This window comes from Apiospora marii, assembly GCF_038362585.1.
Source record: "Apiospora marii strain CBS 49790 chromosome Unknown utg000005l_segment0_segment0, whole genome shotgun sequence".
NCBI classification, from domain to species: Eukaryota; Fungi; Ascomycota; class Sordariomycetes; order Amphisphaeriales; family Apiosporaceae; genus Apiospora; species Apiospora marii.
The window spans coordinates 2,467,808-2,484,295 of NW_027117377.1; the positions used below are offsets into that span (position 1 = coordinate 2,467,808).

A 16,488-nucleotide genomic window follows, 5' to 3' on the forward strand; every position below is an offset into this window, starting at 1 on the left:
TCCTAACCTTTGAAGCTTGCTATGACGATGATTTTATCCAGCGTCGCTTCACTGAGACCTGTGCAGCAAGTCTTGTTAGCGAATTGGACGATGATAACTCGATAATCAACCCAACAATATTTTGGGCAAAATAAACACTCGAACAGACGAAACGGCAGGCTATAGCAACGGGGCGCTTCACAAGACACCGTACATTTACCCTCCTGTCTTTCAACTCGCCATTGGTCTCGTGACACAAGGCCCTTGGACAACCTATCTTCAATCTTCATATTTGATACCAGTGTCCAGCTCACAACCATAATTCACCATGGCCACCGAACCCTCCAAGACCGCCCTATCCACCCTCTCCGCCTGGGGCAGTAAGTCACCTCCTGCCCTTCCCCTTCACAGTAGAACTCAACCCACTGACCACGAACCCTTCCCCCAGCCCACTCCATGGCCCCCACGGGCCTGGCCACTCTCATCACGGCCCTGCACTTCCGCCCCCTGCAAAAGGCCCCCATGCTCTTCGTCCCCGTCCTGCTCTTCTCGAGCTACATCAACCTGCAGGGCTTCAAGAAGGACAGCGCGGGCCTCACGGCGGCGGCGAGCGGCACCTACGCCCTGCTGGCGCTGCGCCGGAGCCCGGCCTCCTTCTTCAAGCGCTTCGGCGTCCGCGGCGCCGTCCGCGGCACCGCCGTCGTCCTCGGGCTCGCCAACCTCGCCGGTTGCGGCTGGGTGTACGCGACGGCGGACCGCCGAGCCGAGGAGGAGGACAGGAAGAACAACCCCAGGTGGAGTTGAGAGGAGAAAAGGGTTTGTGCCTGGGCACTTGTGTCAATATATCTACCGAGGGAAGCCGCGAGATTACTATCAGAGGTGGAAGCTTAGGGGGCCAAGAGGGACGACTGTCTCTTGTAGTTCTGGGGCATCAAGCCAGTTAAAGACCGATGTAATGACACTAGGTCGAGTAATTTCACAAGATAGGATCGGGCCACTCGAAACATATACATATTTCAATGTGGATTCGCATACAGAAGTGATGCGCAGAGCAGAAAACAATTTCTCACATATCATCCCAAACGAAGTATTTTGGTCATAAAATTTATTACACAGATGAAGCATAGCTCTTCTAAATATCTCGGTAAAGGAAATCGGAGAGTTCCATGTCTGTAGCCTGAGCAACAATCCTCCCCTGTAAAAGCAAATCCGTAACGCCGGGGAGACATTTCAGCACTTGAGTCGTCTCCATGCCGAATTCTGTTTAATGCTGTCCCGTAAGTGTATCGTCCCCAAGCAGTTGCCTTGCGCCATGACGCCACATGTTGATACAACCAGCTCTGGTTTTGCGCCTCGGCTGGCCTCAGTCGTCCAGGCCCATCTATATCTATACAGGCAGCTTCACTATATGCTCACACCTTCTTCCACTCTCTTGAGTTCAACTCCCACGTTTCACAGCGATGACTGTGTCTGGGAGGAACAATACAGGGTCAGGACCCAGACCACGAGGCTGATAGCCGCAACTATCGTAAGAAAGCTGAACTGCCGGATCCCCTGCGGGTGCTTTTCGCTCATAACATGCTTCAGGCTTGTGAGTTTGAACTCATTCAAGTACTTGACGTCAGACTCGCGTGCCTTGGGAGCTGCGTATTTCTCGTACTCAGCAACAACTGAAGCGGTGTCCCAGCCGCTCCATTTCCGATAGACGCCCACTACGCAACCAGTCCGGTGCTTTCCGTGGTTGCAATGGATCAGGGAGGGGATGGTATCTCCGGTCCGCAATGATCTCCATGATCGATCGCATCAGGCCCATCGGGATCTCGGCCTTTTTCGTCCCCACCATGTCGAAGGTCTTGTGAGTGATGCCATTGCCGTTGATGAACTCCTGGAAGCCTTCTGGGAGGTCTTTTTGCACGAGCGTGACAATGGTCTTGAGCTTCAATTTGCTAAGGTAGGCAAAGTCCTGCGCCTGCGGATAGCTGCTGCGGAAGACACCAGGGATGACGCAGCCGAAGTTCAAGGGCAGAGGGACCGCCGAAGACAAAGCACGGGCAATGGCTATGGACTCATTGGCCAGGGGTGTTTGCGTTTGAACCTGGCACGTGACGTGCTTGTTGGCGACTTTGAGGGCCTTCTGTTGCCTCAAAGAAACATCTGATGTTTCTGGGGCCTCCTTTGCATCGATTGCTTGGCTGCAAATTTGCGTGGTAGCCATGGGAGCAATGGCGATTTGATGATCTGGGGATATGACGGTTTCCATGGACTGCACCTTGGCACAGTCGGTAGGTTGAACGACGGTTGTATCAGACATGTTGAAGCGTATCAGCTTTTAGCGACGTGTTGAGAGTAGGATGTTTTATAATCAGAATGCGGGACGGTGGAAGAGCGCGTAGAAGCAATCTCCGACAGACACAGATGGTTCGAAAGATTCGGACAACTGAGGTCTAGAGACGGCCATCAAAGCCAAGAGTGACAGTACAATTGAGTAAGTCCATCTTGAGAAGTATCGCGGGTAGTATGGATGAAATATACTGGAAGTGGGAAAAGCAGTTAGATCAGGATCGTTTCTCCGATCTCGAGCATTGACGGCAAGAAATAATGTCGAGGGTTGAGGCAGGGAATAATAAGTCGTCAACTAATCTGGGCAAAGCCAGATTTGTAGGAGACTAGGGTAGGGGGGAAGGCTGTAGGCTGGAGCGTGGGGTTGCTGTTTTTGGATTTTGCGTGGTATGGCCGCAATCTCCGACAAACCAGCACTGTATTGACGTCTCCCAAAACTTAGGTACTGCAGGGCCTTTATGGGTACCCCAAAACCTCTGCCAACATTGAAAACCAACCAGAAACGGGCTCTTTCACAGTGCTGGCTTGGCTTTCCCTCAGCAGCCAGTGTCCGAAAGAGTTGGTATTGTTTTTTTTTGTGTGGGCCGCAGCCTGGAGCGCCGCAGAGTGTGTGCACAGCGCACCAGACGTCGTGTAACCGAAGTTATTGCTAGGATTGAATTTGAGAAAGAGCTTCCAGGTTTTTCCGATGCTATTATGTGTACTTTTATTCTGATTAAGTACCTCTTGGACAACCAAGCCCGGATGGAATGGGATCAGGACAAAAGAAAAGAAAAACATTAGCCAAAAAAAACTGGAGGAAAACAGAGCTTCCAACCTCCACCCCACGACGACTGACTGTCGCGTGCGCGTAGTTTGAGTTTGTTCGGCCCAATCCTTTTTAAGCCTACGTCGGTGATCCTTTTAGGGGAGCCTTTAGGGGATCCTAGTAAACCGACCGACCCGGATTGGTGCGTTGACCAAGGGATATTGGCAACAGGAAGGAAAAGCAGGAAAAGGTGAACAGGACCACCCTATCGTCGTCTTTCGATGGCATGGTCTGGTCTCGGCTTGAAACCGCCCGTTTCGGTGTTTGTGTGTCGATCTGGCGTCACTCTGTTCTTGGTCGCTTTTTCCTAACCAACACAGCACACGCCAAGCTGGAATGACGATTGCATAGCATGAGGACTATTCCTACAAGTCCGTCAAGCCGTGACAAATGTGAACATTAGACAAATCATCCAAAACGCGGGGCTCCAACCACCAGCTGCCAGCCTCCCCAGACTATCGATCAATAATATTCATCGGCGCCTTCCGAGGCCTGAGGATTGCGTCCAATGTTCAATCCTTGGCTCGGCTGATCTGGGCTAACCAGCTTAAGGGTCGTCACTGCTTGCTTCTGCAGGAGGTACCTAGAGTCTAGACCCCATCGCCAAACGCTCTTTTGAGCACTTGGTAAGCGAGACAACACCCTCAATCTGTGTAGCTGGCGGCAGGGCGGCAAGCGGGTGTCTAAATCCAGTCGAGTTTCCTGCGCACCCATAATTGCATGTGAGAGACAAGAAAGAGCAAGATAGACGGAAATGACAGCTGGCCGTTCTCTACCTAACCTACTGTATGAACCATCGGCACGGTACACTAAAATCCGTCACTTACCAAGCATGGTCTGATATGACGTAGGTTAGCTTAGCACCAAATGGAGAGACGACCCAGCTTAGTTATATCCGAGTTGTATTATCCTACTACTTACCTACGACTACGCTACGTGTGCGCAGCTCTTTCGCCCCGTCGCTTCAGAATTGCAGCGTTTGCTGGGAGTTGCGGTACGCAGGAAAATGGTGAGACCTCGCAGGCTATTTCAGGGTTGTTCCAGTGTCCTGTCAACTCTGTGTGTCTATGGTGAGGCAGTGTGACTCAAAGACCCCCACGCAAAGTGAATTCTGTACCGTACTTACGTGCCCTATGTACATACATTTGATGATATGATGAATCTTCGACTGCCAGCTCTTTTTGCACACCGTGACCCAATGCATCTACGTCTACGTCTACGTCTACGTCACCGTCAGTAATGCTCGCTCTGGCTGAAACTGCGCCCTTTGATAGCCTTCTTCGCTGCATCGCCTAGATCGGAATTTCCTTTTTCTCTCCCCGTCCCCTGAAGCACAGTGGCCCTGCCGCCAGTCCCGTTCCAAATTGCAACGCCGGGACTTTCCGGGGTCCCCATGGTTGCACTGTTCCCTCCCGCGCGGCAGTCAGTGGGTTTTACCGTTTCAGTCGCGGTCACGCTCGCCATTTCCCAATTCCGCTTCCGTCTCCAGCTGTGTCCCAGGTCCACCTGGAAAGCGGCTCCGTCGGTGTGAAATTGGGAAACTGCCCCTGGCGCTAAGGAGCCCGAGCTGCTGTAGCGAATTCCCGAATTTGTCCATCGCCGGCAAGGGGATTAATCTCGCTTTCCCGTCAAAAAAAGTCGATAGCGTTGCTGAGTCCCACGTCTTGTATTGGGGATGGCAGATACAGTACAGATCACAGGCCCCCCACGGGCCTGGGCGTCACTGCGACTATCGAGTCAGCTTCGTGTCACGAACGGTGGATACCTGACTTGTGCACAAACCTTCCACCCTCCCGCCTAGGGGATATGTCCCGAATCCCGTCGAGACGGATTTACTCGTAGGCCGTAGTCCCCAGCATCTCTCAAGCAAATATATCCATCATGCTGTTGGGTTTGTCATGATATGTAGTTGTCGTCAGGTCGGCGGTGGGAGACCCAGCACGTGGACACGACAGGCTGCGAGCAGGCGAGGTTCCCGTCATACCAACCGCACGCAACACACCACCCTGCTTACTCCGACGTAGGCAGAGAGCTTGCGTGGGCAGGTCACATTCACTTTGCTGGACCGTCATGGACATGTGGTCGATCCGGGTATGGCTCGGAGTCCGCGTGCATGATATGCAAGTCTGACCGTACCTCCATGGAATTTTGGCACCAAAAAATGGTGGTCAGCTCTTTCGATTACTCAATCTCTTAATGTTGCGGGCGAGCCGCACCGGCGACACGACCGATGGCATCTGAGCAACGCCAGCAGCCACAACTCACTAATACGGCAGATCAGATTGGACACGCCTTTATATTCCGAGCCCCGCTAGTGTACGTCGAAATGAAGCCACCCCCTTGACGAACGTCTAGTCGTACACGCACACTTCATAGTATGCAGCTTAATCTGCGCTTTTTGGAAGAGACAGGCCCGCCGGCGTGATACAAGACCGCCCGCGCCCGCCTTTGATGAACGCAACCGAACCATGCCTAAAGCGTCGCTCTCAAGTCAGCCATGAACCTCTGCTTCACCGCTGCTCTGCGGTCACCGAGCATCTCCTTCATGGGTCGCGCCGGCAGACCTGACAGCACCTCGTCCACGAGCATGACCACGTCCTGGGCACAGCCGAACGACAGGCTCCAGCCCGCTCCGCCCTGGCCGTACGAATGGACGATGCGGCTGCTTGTGTTGCGCAGCTCGCGCTCGACCCTCACGTTGCTGCCTCTGAAGGGCCGGAGGCCCTGGGCCAGCGGGTAGTCTGGGTCGACCTGGGCGTTCTTGAGGCAAGGTAAGAACGCCTCGCACCTCCGGCGCATGCGCTGGATGATAGGGCTGTCTAACGTCAGATCCAAGTCCCACTTATGCGGCTCCGCTATGCCGCCAATCAGCAGGATGTTATCGTTCCTCGGTACCAGGAATATGATTTCATTCGAGTCGTGGACGGCATCTGCGGTAATGGTCAGGGCAGCCTCGACCTTCGGGAAATCCGAGCCATCGTTGATGACCCGAATCAGCCCGCCGCGGATTGGGTAGACGCTGGCGTCGCCCGCCAGGACCTGCCCTTGTAGGCCAGTACAGTTGATGATGACATCTGCGTCGAATTGCTCGAGCAGCTGTGACTCGACGTCTAGCAGGTCCTCCCCGATGGTCTCCGTGACCAGATTGGCGCCCTTGCTTTCGACGAGCTGCATAAGCCAGTCCATGGCTTTGTCCGTATCAATGATTGGTGCGATCACCTCGTAGGCATCTACTGCGCCATATGATGGATCGACATCGCGCTCAGTCATCAAGTCGGCCCCGCGATAGAAACCCCGGACGCCACTGGCCATGATCTCTGCCATCTTGTGGTGCTGCGCCGCATCTGCTTCTACGGGGGCGGGGAAGAAGAAGTCCGAAGGCATCATGCGGACTCCTGAGGCGTCACTCAATGCCGGGATGGACGCTATACCATCCCAGATGTGATATGCCGTCATGCACCAGCGCTTCGAGTGAGCAAGTGAGATCTTGTCGGTGTGGGATCCACACACGGCCGGGGGGTATTCCCACAGCGCGCCGGCAATCTGCGAGGTCAAACGCTGCTCGCTGTTTGCCCAGGAGCTTCACACAAAGAATTAATCATCATCCACTTTGGTATACACTCCTTGGAACTATATGACTTACGAGCTTAAGACAGTGACGCGGTATCCACGGTCAAGCAGGACCCAGGAGTTGACGAGTCCGGTTACTCCGCCGCCGATGACCAAGACATGCGGGGCGTCCGGGGTGGGGGACCGGAGGGGCTGCCCCAACGGCGACAAGTCTCTCCATATTGTCAGAGGCATGTTGGGTTGTTACAAGACTTTGACAGTCAGTCTGTGGCCACATGGCAACGAAAGTTAGTTACAAAATCCATCAATATGGGAGAAGCGGAATCTCACTTGACAGGTATGTAATATCCTTTGGTACAACGAAAGGAGTATACGCTCTCTGTAGTTCAGGGGAGGGACGGATTGGATAGTTCTTGGATCTCTGTCTTGACCAGGAAGGACTTGATATAATGGGGTCGAAGTTGACGTGACTAACTCGATATCAAACAGTGAGTGATGGTCATAAGAAGACTTTGGACAATTGGTGATTCAACATAGGATAACAAGAAGCTTTTATTCGCATAAGATATGATACACTAAGCCTCTCGTCCGTTGAAGGTTGTGACTCTGGAGCCTCCTTTTATACATGCCTCCTGTCCGTCCTCGAGGCACCCAAGCAGTGTCACTCACCGCTTCACCTCGTAGTCAGCCTACGGGGCTCGGCCATGACTGTACTTACCTATATCCCGGACTGTATAGGTATATCTCGAACGATAAATAGACTTACCTCGAAATCTCACCTCCAGGGACTTTTTCCATGAAAAGGGGGTGGGCCCAGGTCTTTCGTTGGCTGCTTCATCCCCTACAGGGCTGCTAGCTAGCCTGTACTCCCCATCTAGTCCCAGTGCCATGGATAAGGAAACCAGTCAGTCAGATCAGGTCTCCATCTCTCTATACGTCTTGTATGCTCGTACCAGAGGAGGCATGGGTCTGGTTCCGAGCAGGTATGGCCTATTTTACGCGTCGTAATATGCAGCCTATGGAGGGCGTCTTGGATTGCAACGTGCATATTCATTATTATTACGTTTCTCTCGGTTCCTGATATCAAACATGCCATAATGAGAAATAAATACTGTTATGGATGTAAGCTATGTATGTAGTCTGACCGCTTACATAACATATTTATATTATAATCGACAAGAAGCCGATCCAGCATGTTTTTCACGATTGGGCGGACAGCACTCCCGGCTGCGCCGCCAGTTCGCCTTCCTAGGCACTTATCCGGCTCGTTACTTTCAAACTGGCAAAAGACTACAGGTTCAAACATGAAGGGGGGCCACCACCAGTCATAAGACTGCAACGTATCGTGCCAGCCCTGCTACGGGGCTAGTATCCTTGGGCAAAGTCCAGCTTGAAGCTATCCGATATCAACGTCTTCCGGCCATCCGTTTTGTGTAACTGGCAGGATCTCTTTGTCGGTTACTTACCTTCTATGTGCCGAACCGCCTGCCGGATACCATCATGCTGTATCTATGTGACAATGCAATGTAATTCTGCATCACACTCGAGACGACCATTATTCGAAGGACCTCGTCCCCCCTCGGTGCTGGTTACCGGTCTAGAGAAAGGCCGCATTTGTGCGACCCCTCCCAAGAAGCTTGTTTTCCACCCAAGGCCATGGTAACGGCTTTCCCTTCTCCAAATTGGCAAATCAGTTGCAGGGAGAAGTTTCCCCGCGGGGCAATCTCAGTAATCATATTGCTTCCTATGCAAGGGCCGAAGACGCAGGGTCTCAGGGCTGGGCAAGGAACTTTATAGCAGGACCGTTTGCCCGTTTCGGTACTGATGCATGGTTAGCTGGTGGTATTGTGGCTTTCCTTGATAACGTCTGGAACATCATTAGTATACTCGGCATCAATGAAGCACATTGTGTGTCTTCCTCCTTTTCTTTTGAGCTGCCGTTTTGGTCGACGGGCAGGGGGTATGACGCAGCCCCCCTTATCGAATCCCACAACCAACGATCGAATCACAGCTCGATCGGAAATGCCTTCGGAAATACTCGAATTATGCAAGATGCATTTGAGGGGGAAGGGGAGATTGATCGGCAAGGTTGAGATCCTACCTGCATTAATATTGATGGTGGTGGCAAGGCTCTCTTCCTATATGCTACCTGTGCATTAAAGGCCGCAACACACAAGGACATGACCACCACCATGTAGCGTTCAGCTGTCCAATGTTCTTGTAGGGGCGATGCAACAATGCAACCACCTAGTTGCTAAACAACGTGCCGCAAGGTTCGAACGTTGTCTATATTGGACAGGAGTGGCATAGTAGTCATAGCTCTGGATGCTTACATAGAACAACATAACAACCGCTCCGGGTGGTGCTTGTAGCTGTCGTACGTCTGACGAGTAAAAGGCACGCTCATGTAGCGATACCGCCACGTGTACCTTTGTTAAAAGGTCACTCAGGGCGACAAAGGAAAGGGCTGGTTTCCGCCTTTTCTGTGCCCGATGGTGCGCTGAGTGTCCAAGAAGACGCACATCTGGCAGAAGCAGAAGGGCGGTGACTAGGAAGTTGACGTTGCTGCCTTGGGATCCGAAAAGTATCGGCACACCGGACCCGATTGCAATGCGGTGTCGACATGGTGAGCCCGAAATAGGTTGTTTTGCCTTTGGGCGGGCCCATGGCATGCATAGGGCTGACGCCACGGCTCACTGCTTGCTGCATATAATCACGAATGTCATGCCAGAACACGAACGCGCGTGGCTCGTGACATGTGTGAGCGGGCCTGCGGTCTGTGTCACAAAGGGGTAAGCAGGATCGTCAGGGTGGTACCAAGGCATGACATGCTGGAGAGATATAGAGACTTCACATCTGAAGAATTAGGTAGCGAGACAAGGTCACCGAGACAACTCGGACCTTGCCCGAAGTTGCTGGGTGAAGTTGACTCGGCTTGCCCGGGCCTGTAGCCGAATGACAAAGCCCGGAAATCGGCTGCGCTACCAGAATGATCACAGTTGCCACGCCTTCGGGCCGCGTTGCCATTCCGTTGGTTCTGGCCTGCTTCTTGCGTCGGGTGTTATGCACCTACCTCTTCTCAGACTTGTATCGCTGATCCACCTTCGTCTTGGAAGATATGAACTTGACCCTTTTCGACCCCTTTACTTGTTGTGGTAGCCTGAGGTGATGCCCCCTTCGTCTTTTCAAAGCGGGTCGCCGGTTGGACCAGTGCAAAGACCAAGCAGCAACGTCTGGACGTCTTGTGACTTGAGAAGGCGAGGCCTCATTGGCCTGCTGGTAACTCTCTGGCATGCAGCATATCTGACCTGCAGTAGCAAGTGATATGCATAGAGTGCATGAAAATACGCAGCATGTGTGGCTTGGTTGGTCTGATTATCTTTGGTGGCGCAACTGACAACTGCGTCGGAAGGCGACCTGTATCATTCAGCTCTCAGCTAGATTGACATAGATTGGCCCAATAAAAGAGACCAGTCTTGGACCAAGTAGGATTAGCGAGTGGCCCAACATCTGATGCACATCGTGTTCAGATCAGGAAAAACAGGGCCTCGTTGCGTCAATCCAAGAAGTGTGCCACGGAATAGATTTCGGGATAGATGGTCGCCTCAAACCTGAATGAAGCCTGCTGCATATCTGTTTCGTAACCCATTATCGAGTCTGCGACATTCGTGTAATTGGTAGTACGAGCGCGCAAGGTATGTTGATGTTGCAAACAAGACGGGCCTCCAAAGTTGGATGAGGTCATCGTCTTATCCAAGGTTGCCCCTCCAAGGAGCTAGAAGCTAGAAGCTAGAAGGCAGAAGCTGATCTCCTTACCAGACGCAACCCCACCTTAGCTTACATCGCCTCGCCTCACTCATCATCTCACTCTCGGAATTACCCCGCCACCCAACAGGATAGATGCTAAGGTTCGACGAAATAACAATCTGACATTCCAGTCCTCCAATCAACAAGATTCCCTTCTTCCCCATTCCCTCAACTGCATACTGAGACACGAACAAAGTCTTGGGTCCTTGGCGTCGATCATCTTGAGCGCACACAAGTAAGCGAGCGAGCAGGCAACACGAGCTTTGGTTAGCCATGGCCGTCCCCAAGCTCGGCTTCGGCAGTATGCTGCTAGTCCTGGCCATCGTCTTGGTGGTGATGCCAGGCAAAGCGGCTGCTTTTGGAGCTGGCAACATCCCCTCGATCGCCCAGGTCGAAGGCCACAACTGGCGCCATGGCGACATTGAAGATATGCTCAAGACCATCGCCTTCCTTCACGGCAAGAAATGGACCACGCTTCTGGTGCAGCGCACCTACTTTGGTCAGTCGAGCTGCTCACCCAACCAACCCCCCTGCCAGGATACAGAGCTAACACGCAAAGGGGTCTAGGCAATTGGCTGCGAGACTACTCTCAGGCAGTCGATGTAGGCAGTTTGAAAGGCGTGAATGCCGAGACCATTCGAGTTCTTGTTTGGATCTTGTCTTTCCTGGCAAATGGCTATGCGACTGAGGAGTTTGAAGTCACTGCGGAACGCCTGGGTGTCTACCGTCCGGAGGAACACATCGACAACCCCCTTGGCTATGCTGATGGCAAGGATGCTCGCGAGTTCGACAAGCGTCTGCGCGGTCCAGTACAGCCGGTAGAGACCGAAATTGACATGCGCACTGGCATGAAAAACTACATCGCTAATGAGGCTGGTGGATGGGCAACCAGTGTCGGCTACCTTCGGAACAGCATTGCCCGCAGCGTTCACTACGGACGGCTGTACACTTCCGGCTCATCTCGTAAGGGAAACGAGGACGATCTCTGCGAGGCTTTGAGGTGCCTGGGACAATCGCTGCATTGCATGGAGGACTTCTCGGCCCACAGCAACTACTGTGAGCTGGCCCTCCGTGAACTTGGTTACAACGAGGTCTACCCCCACTGCGGCGCTGCATCGCAGATCCGGGTCAACGGAAAACACATCTATCCTATCGTTACTGGTACCTTCGGTGGTGTGGACTTCTTGCACTCTGTACTGGGTGAGGCAAACGACCACTTCACACAGTCTGAAGTCGATGAGATGAACTCGGCGCTTTTGAACGCCCAGATGGCCACAAAGGGCGAGGGCGGCAGCGGTTCTCGTGGATTTGGCGGCCCCAGCTCTGCAAGCAGTTTCGTCTCGCTGGTCAGCAAGCTTCCAGTCATCGGTAACGGTTTCGCTTCGGAAGCCCGCGATCTGCAAAAAATGGCCGACGAGCAGGAGAGGCAGAACGCGATGTCTTCCACTCGAGGTGGAGGTGATGGAGCACGCAACACCAATCTGGTTCCCGGTATGAGTGAGAGCTTTGACCCCGTCAAAGTCGCTGGCCAGATCTACCCTATCCTGAAGTTCCGTGACAAGATTGTCAAGTCCATCAACAGGGGCATTGCCAAAATTCCCGGCTTGGAAAGTCTGCTCGAGCACATCAGCGAGACACTGACTGCGTTTGTTCTTGGTCTGCTTGCCCCCTTTATCCGACCCATCATCAACCAAGTTACCAAGGTCCTGAAGGATGGATCTTCTGGTGTTATTGCGACAAGTGCCAACGCTCAGCTTGAGCCATGGAGAAATCCCAATTGCACAGACCCAACTCACTCGATGCTGTCGAAGGATCACTTCACCAATGTTCTCAACCCCTGCGCTGGCCGGGTCGCTGCTACAGTTCTGCAATATGCTGTTCCGTAAGTTCCCATTGTGTTCATTGATAGATCATAGACTAATTGGGCGAATAGTCGTATCTTGTACGCTTGGGAGAACCCCGGCGTACCTGTCGACGAGGTCGTCAACGATGTCACCAGGGCATTCCACCACCCGGCTCTCCGTGACGAACGTACAGAGATTCATCGTGAGATGTTCCAGACCGTACGCAAGTGGGCTGACGAGAACCCCCGCCGCCATGAGTTGAACCACGTCCTCGGATCTCAAAGCGTCAAGGATGGGAAGAACCATATCCTTCAAGGACAAGGCAACAGCAATAGGGGCCATTCCCACGGTGGCGGCATCTTTGATGGAGGTGTCGGGGACATGAACAGCAACAGGGGCCATGGAAGACCAACCAACTCGCTCTGGAGCAAAGTCGCGACTCGTGATTTGGATGCCATGGGTGCCGGTCATGGCGGCGGCGTCGGTTACATGGGTGCCAGTTCACCAGAGCCCTCGCATGCCCCCTCGAATACTCGCCCCCCGGGCAGCTTCGGGTACAAGACCGATGCACAGCCACCCAGTGGAGGTGCGGCAGACTCCTACTACTCCGGCGGGTCCGGCTATCAAGGCCAAGCACCACCGGCTCAATACGGAGGCCCCCCACAAGGATACGGGGGTCAGCCGCCCCAGGGTTATGGTGCGCCGCCGCCGCCCCAGGGTTATGGTGGCCCGCCTCCCCAGGGCTACGGAATGCCGCCGCAAGGATACCCGGCTCAGCCGACCTACGGCGCACCGCCTCCTGGTTGGGGTCAGGGTCCTCCGCCGCCCCAGGGCGGTTATCCGCCATATGGGGGCCAGGGCCAGTGGGGCGGTGGTGGCTACCGGTACTGATCAGCCATACCCTCCATAAGTAGGCTGGGGAAGTTGGATCCGGAGGGTTGAGAATAAAAGGGGATATATGGGAGGCGTTTCTTGGTAATATTTCAGGGTGGGAGGTGACATATATACCTAATGAGAGAGCAGCTATGCAGGTAGCACTGGTGGGCGTTTTAGGAGGGGGTGGGCGGATGGGAGGTCGTATACCCTGCCAGAATACACGCGTCTTGTTCCATCTTAATTTGAATGCCAACCGATACAGCACAGGTAGAGACTGAATGAATTCATCTGCTGGATTGCCATTAATGAAGATGCCTATATGGTCGTCAAACGGCAGCAGCAGCAGCATCCCATGACCCGGGTGCTGGCATGCCGCGGGAAGTATGACATTGGAAAAGTGTGGGTATTGCTCGATAGGGGCCTCGCGGCGTGTCATCACGAGCCCAGCCCGGATGCCATGTACGGGACAGGACCACAAAAACCTACTACTGGAATCATAACACGAACGCGAATGGTATTTTTGGGGCGGAAAGGGGGCGCGCATGGTTTTCTGTTGACAGTGGCACTCCCCCGATGAATGGGCGCATCCCTAACCAGCCAGGTTATATTTGCCCGTTTCGTTACAACAACGCCATTTGGTTCGTATAGCACCAACCTCTCGTCTCGTCTCTCCCAGAACGCCCAATTTTACTGCTTGCTGTGCTGCTCGCTGGCTCATCTCTCATGCCGAATAGAAAAGGCAAGCTCTACTATACAATACAAATGGTCTACGGCATACAGAGAAGCGTGGACCAAAACCAGGACTGACTATTCTGGGCAACATGTCTTTTTAGGATGTAACCATTTTTCTTCTTCTTTTATAGCTTGGGCTTCGTAGTAGACTTGAGAGGGGTCGTGGCCTCCTGGTTTACAAGAACCTCGCCCGTCTTCTGGCCGTTGCCGAAGAAGATGACCTGGACAGTCAAGTCGTCCCTATAGGCAAGTCACTTGTCAGCAAGAGAAACCAAAGGTGGTGGCAATCTGGATACATGTAAGTACTTACCGGTATCGTCTCGACATGGGCGAGACCAGAGTCAGCAGAGCGCAAACCTGCTCCTCGTTCTTGCCTCCCAGAGCGTTGCGGATGAGATGTGTGGCGACATTGCTGTCCTTAACAACAAACCGCTCCTTCTCGTTGGGGGAAATACCCCACTGCTGCAGTCGGATGGGCGTCTTCTGGCCGTCGGGGCCGTTGCCATCCTTGGTCCCCTCAACGGGCAGGGTCTGTTTCGAACCGAAGATCTTGGACCAGACCGAGTTGAACTGCGAGTTGGAGCCCTCCGTAGCCTGGGTCTCAACCCACTTGCCGACGAGGCCTACCACTTCCTCGTTGGTCAGCATCTCCCAAAGACCATCCGTTGCCATGACAAGGAAGTCACCACGCTCGGGCTGGATCTTGGTAGTGGTCACCACGGGCTCGGCCGTAACGTACGGAGGAGTCTTAAGGTGGGGTGAGTAACTGCGGCCAAAGAAACCCTTTCGGAGGCGGTCGGAGACATCTCTGGTCCATTTATAGCTGGCATCACCGAAGGCCCGGGTAGGTTCCAGACCACCAAGGACTCTGCCGTTGTGTACAACACGCTCCTCGCCTGGGTGAGCTTTGCGCAAGCGGGCAGCTTCATTGGGGTTGTTGCCTGTCTGATCCTCGGAAAGAGGGGTGGCCGTCCACTTGCCGGAATCGCTTCGGCGTCCCAACACGGCTCGCGAGTCACCAGTGCATGCCACACGCAGCGTCTTCGAGGCGCTGTCGTAGAACGAGAGCAGGGCGCACGAGCCTGACAGGGCAGGCCCCAGAAGCTCGGCCGCAACCCGCTTCGAGTTGGACTTCAGAACCTTGTCTACACTTTCGTGGACGATTTCGTGGTCCAGGCGCGTGAAACCAAGCTTCATGGCGGTGTCGATGGCGTCGGGCGAGGGAGGGGCGCCCAGCGCCGTAGCCGCCTTGTAGGTGGTGTTGAGCTCGCGGGCGACCGAGGTGATCAAAGTCTGGCGCAATTTGGCAGAGGTGGTCCAGCCAGCGTGGCCGTCGAAGACGCCCCAGAACATCCAATCGTTGGGTACCTCTCCAGTCTTGTGGGTATCGCGCGGCGTGACCTCGACAATTTTCTCGGCATGGTCGTCCTCGATGGGATTGTTGCTTGCCAGCTGGACGATATCGTATCGCAGAACTCCCTGTCCCCGGTTCACCATGTAAGAGACCTGGTTGTCCCGCAGCTTCTCGGTGGCTTGGTCGGGGGTAAGCATCTCGAGGATATTGCCACCGCTGCCGTCGGCGCTCTTGGCGATCGGGCCCTCGCCGACAAATGTTCCGGTGTGTAGCTCGTCTGCGCCCACTACCAAGACGTTGCGGGTTGGCGCAGCATTGTTCGGGGAGTTGGTGGCGCCGGTCGAGTAGGGGCGCACTGCTGCGGCTTCGGATGAGGGGTCACCCTTGTAGGAATACCAGGCGCCGTAGCCGACAAGGCCCGAGACCAAAGCAACGGAGACTCTTCTGAAGTACATGGAGGACTGCAGCGGCTCACCTAGAGCATTTTGTCGCTGCTGGGATCGGGTCGCGTGGGTCGAGGAGGACGAGGAAGAGGAGGAAGACAACGATCGCAGGCCGCCGAGCTTGGTGAGGCCAGTGTTGGCGGTGCAGTGGTGCTGCAGCAGTAGACCAACCTGTCGCGTGCGTACGTTTCGGGGCAGGCCTCGGACGGCGGTTTGACAGGTTGTCCGGAAAGCTCTCACGGCTGCAAAACGCATTTGGACCCGGGCAAGAAAGAGCGTCCGTGGCTCTTATAATCCTTGAATGGAACTGTTGTTTGGAGGGAATCAAACGCGCCGTAAAGGTCGAACGGAGGACGACAAGGTTAAGGACTCGGGTGTTTGGTGGGTCAAGGACGGATGAGGAAAGAGGGTTTCAATGCAGGCAATCCAGTCGAAGCACCAATCGGCGGGGAGGTATTGGAGCTCACTGGGGCTGCCACCTAATAGCGCTGGGGATTTGGGAGACATCCCCTGTAGTCTGGACCTACAGTGGCTGGCCAGTGTACAGTACCAAAGTACATACCTAACCTAGCTGACCCGATCTTTTGTTCTCTTCGATATCCGGGACTGTCACATGCGGAGCCGTCCCGATATCAAGCTGCACCACGTATTAAGAAGAAGTATGTAAAATTCGTCAAATTCTTGTTCTCATCATGAGCTGAGATTGATTCAACAAACGGTGAATAGCCCGGCCTC

General features: G+C 54.0%; 5 protein-coding genes across 5 annotated transcripts; 2 read left to right on the forward strand and 3 right to left on the reverse strand.

The window, feature by feature from the left end:
* Nucleotides 1-307: 307 nt before the first annotated feature.
* On the forward strand, nucleotides 308-783 carry PG985_008686 (uncharacterized protein; the record flags this gene model as incomplete). Its single annotated transcript, XM_066828454.1, has 2 exons — nucleotides 308-359; nucleotides 428-783. 2 exons carry the CDS (start codon nucleotides 308-310, stop codon nucleotides 781-783), a joined length of 408 nt encoding a protein of 135 aa, XP_066683366.1.
* Nucleotides 784-1,639: 856 nt separating this feature from the next.
* PG985_008687 (uncharacterized protein) lies at nucleotides 1,640-2,290 on the reverse strand (the record flags this gene model as incomplete). The annotated part of the gene is made up of 1 exon (XM_066828455.1): nucleotides 1,640-2,290. One exon carries the CDS (start codon nucleotides 2,288-2,290, stop codon nucleotides 1,640-1,642), a length of 651 nt encoding a protein of 216 aa, XP_066683367.1.
* Nucleotides 2,291-5,599: 3,309 nt separating this feature from the next.
* PG985_008688 (uncharacterized protein) lies at nucleotides 5,600-6,931 on the reverse strand (the record flags this gene model as incomplete). Its single annotated transcript, XM_066828456.1, has 2 exons — nucleotides 5,600-6,707; nucleotides 6,771-6,931. The coding sequence occupies 2 exons, from the start codon at nucleotides 6,929-6,931 to the stop codon at nucleotides 5,600-5,602; spliced, it is 1,269 nt and encodes a 422-aa protein (XP_066683368.1).
* Nucleotides 6,932-10,777: 3,846 nt separating this feature from the next.
* PG985_008689 (heterokaryon incompatibility protein Het-C) lies at nucleotides 10,778-13,239 on the forward strand (the record flags this gene model as incomplete). The annotated part of the gene is made up of 3 exons (XM_066828457.1): nucleotides 10,778-11,003; nucleotides 11,072-12,386; nucleotides 12,438-13,239. The coding sequence occupies 3 exons, from the start codon at nucleotides 10,778-10,780 to the stop codon at nucleotides 13,237-13,239; spliced, it is 2,343 nt and encodes a 780-aa protein (XP_066683369.1).
* An 842-nt stretch (nucleotides 13,240-14,081) lies between these two features.
* On the reverse strand, nucleotides 14,082-16,008 carry PG985_008690 (uncharacterized protein; the record flags this gene model as incomplete). Its single annotated transcript, XM_066828458.1, has 2 exons — nucleotides 14,082-14,196; nucleotides 14,267-16,008. 2 exons carry the CDS (start codon nucleotides 16,006-16,008, stop codon nucleotides 14,082-14,084), a joined length of 1,857 nt encoding a protein of 618 aa, XP_066683370.1.
* Between the last annotated feature and the right edge of the window lie 480 nt (nucleotides 16,009-16,488).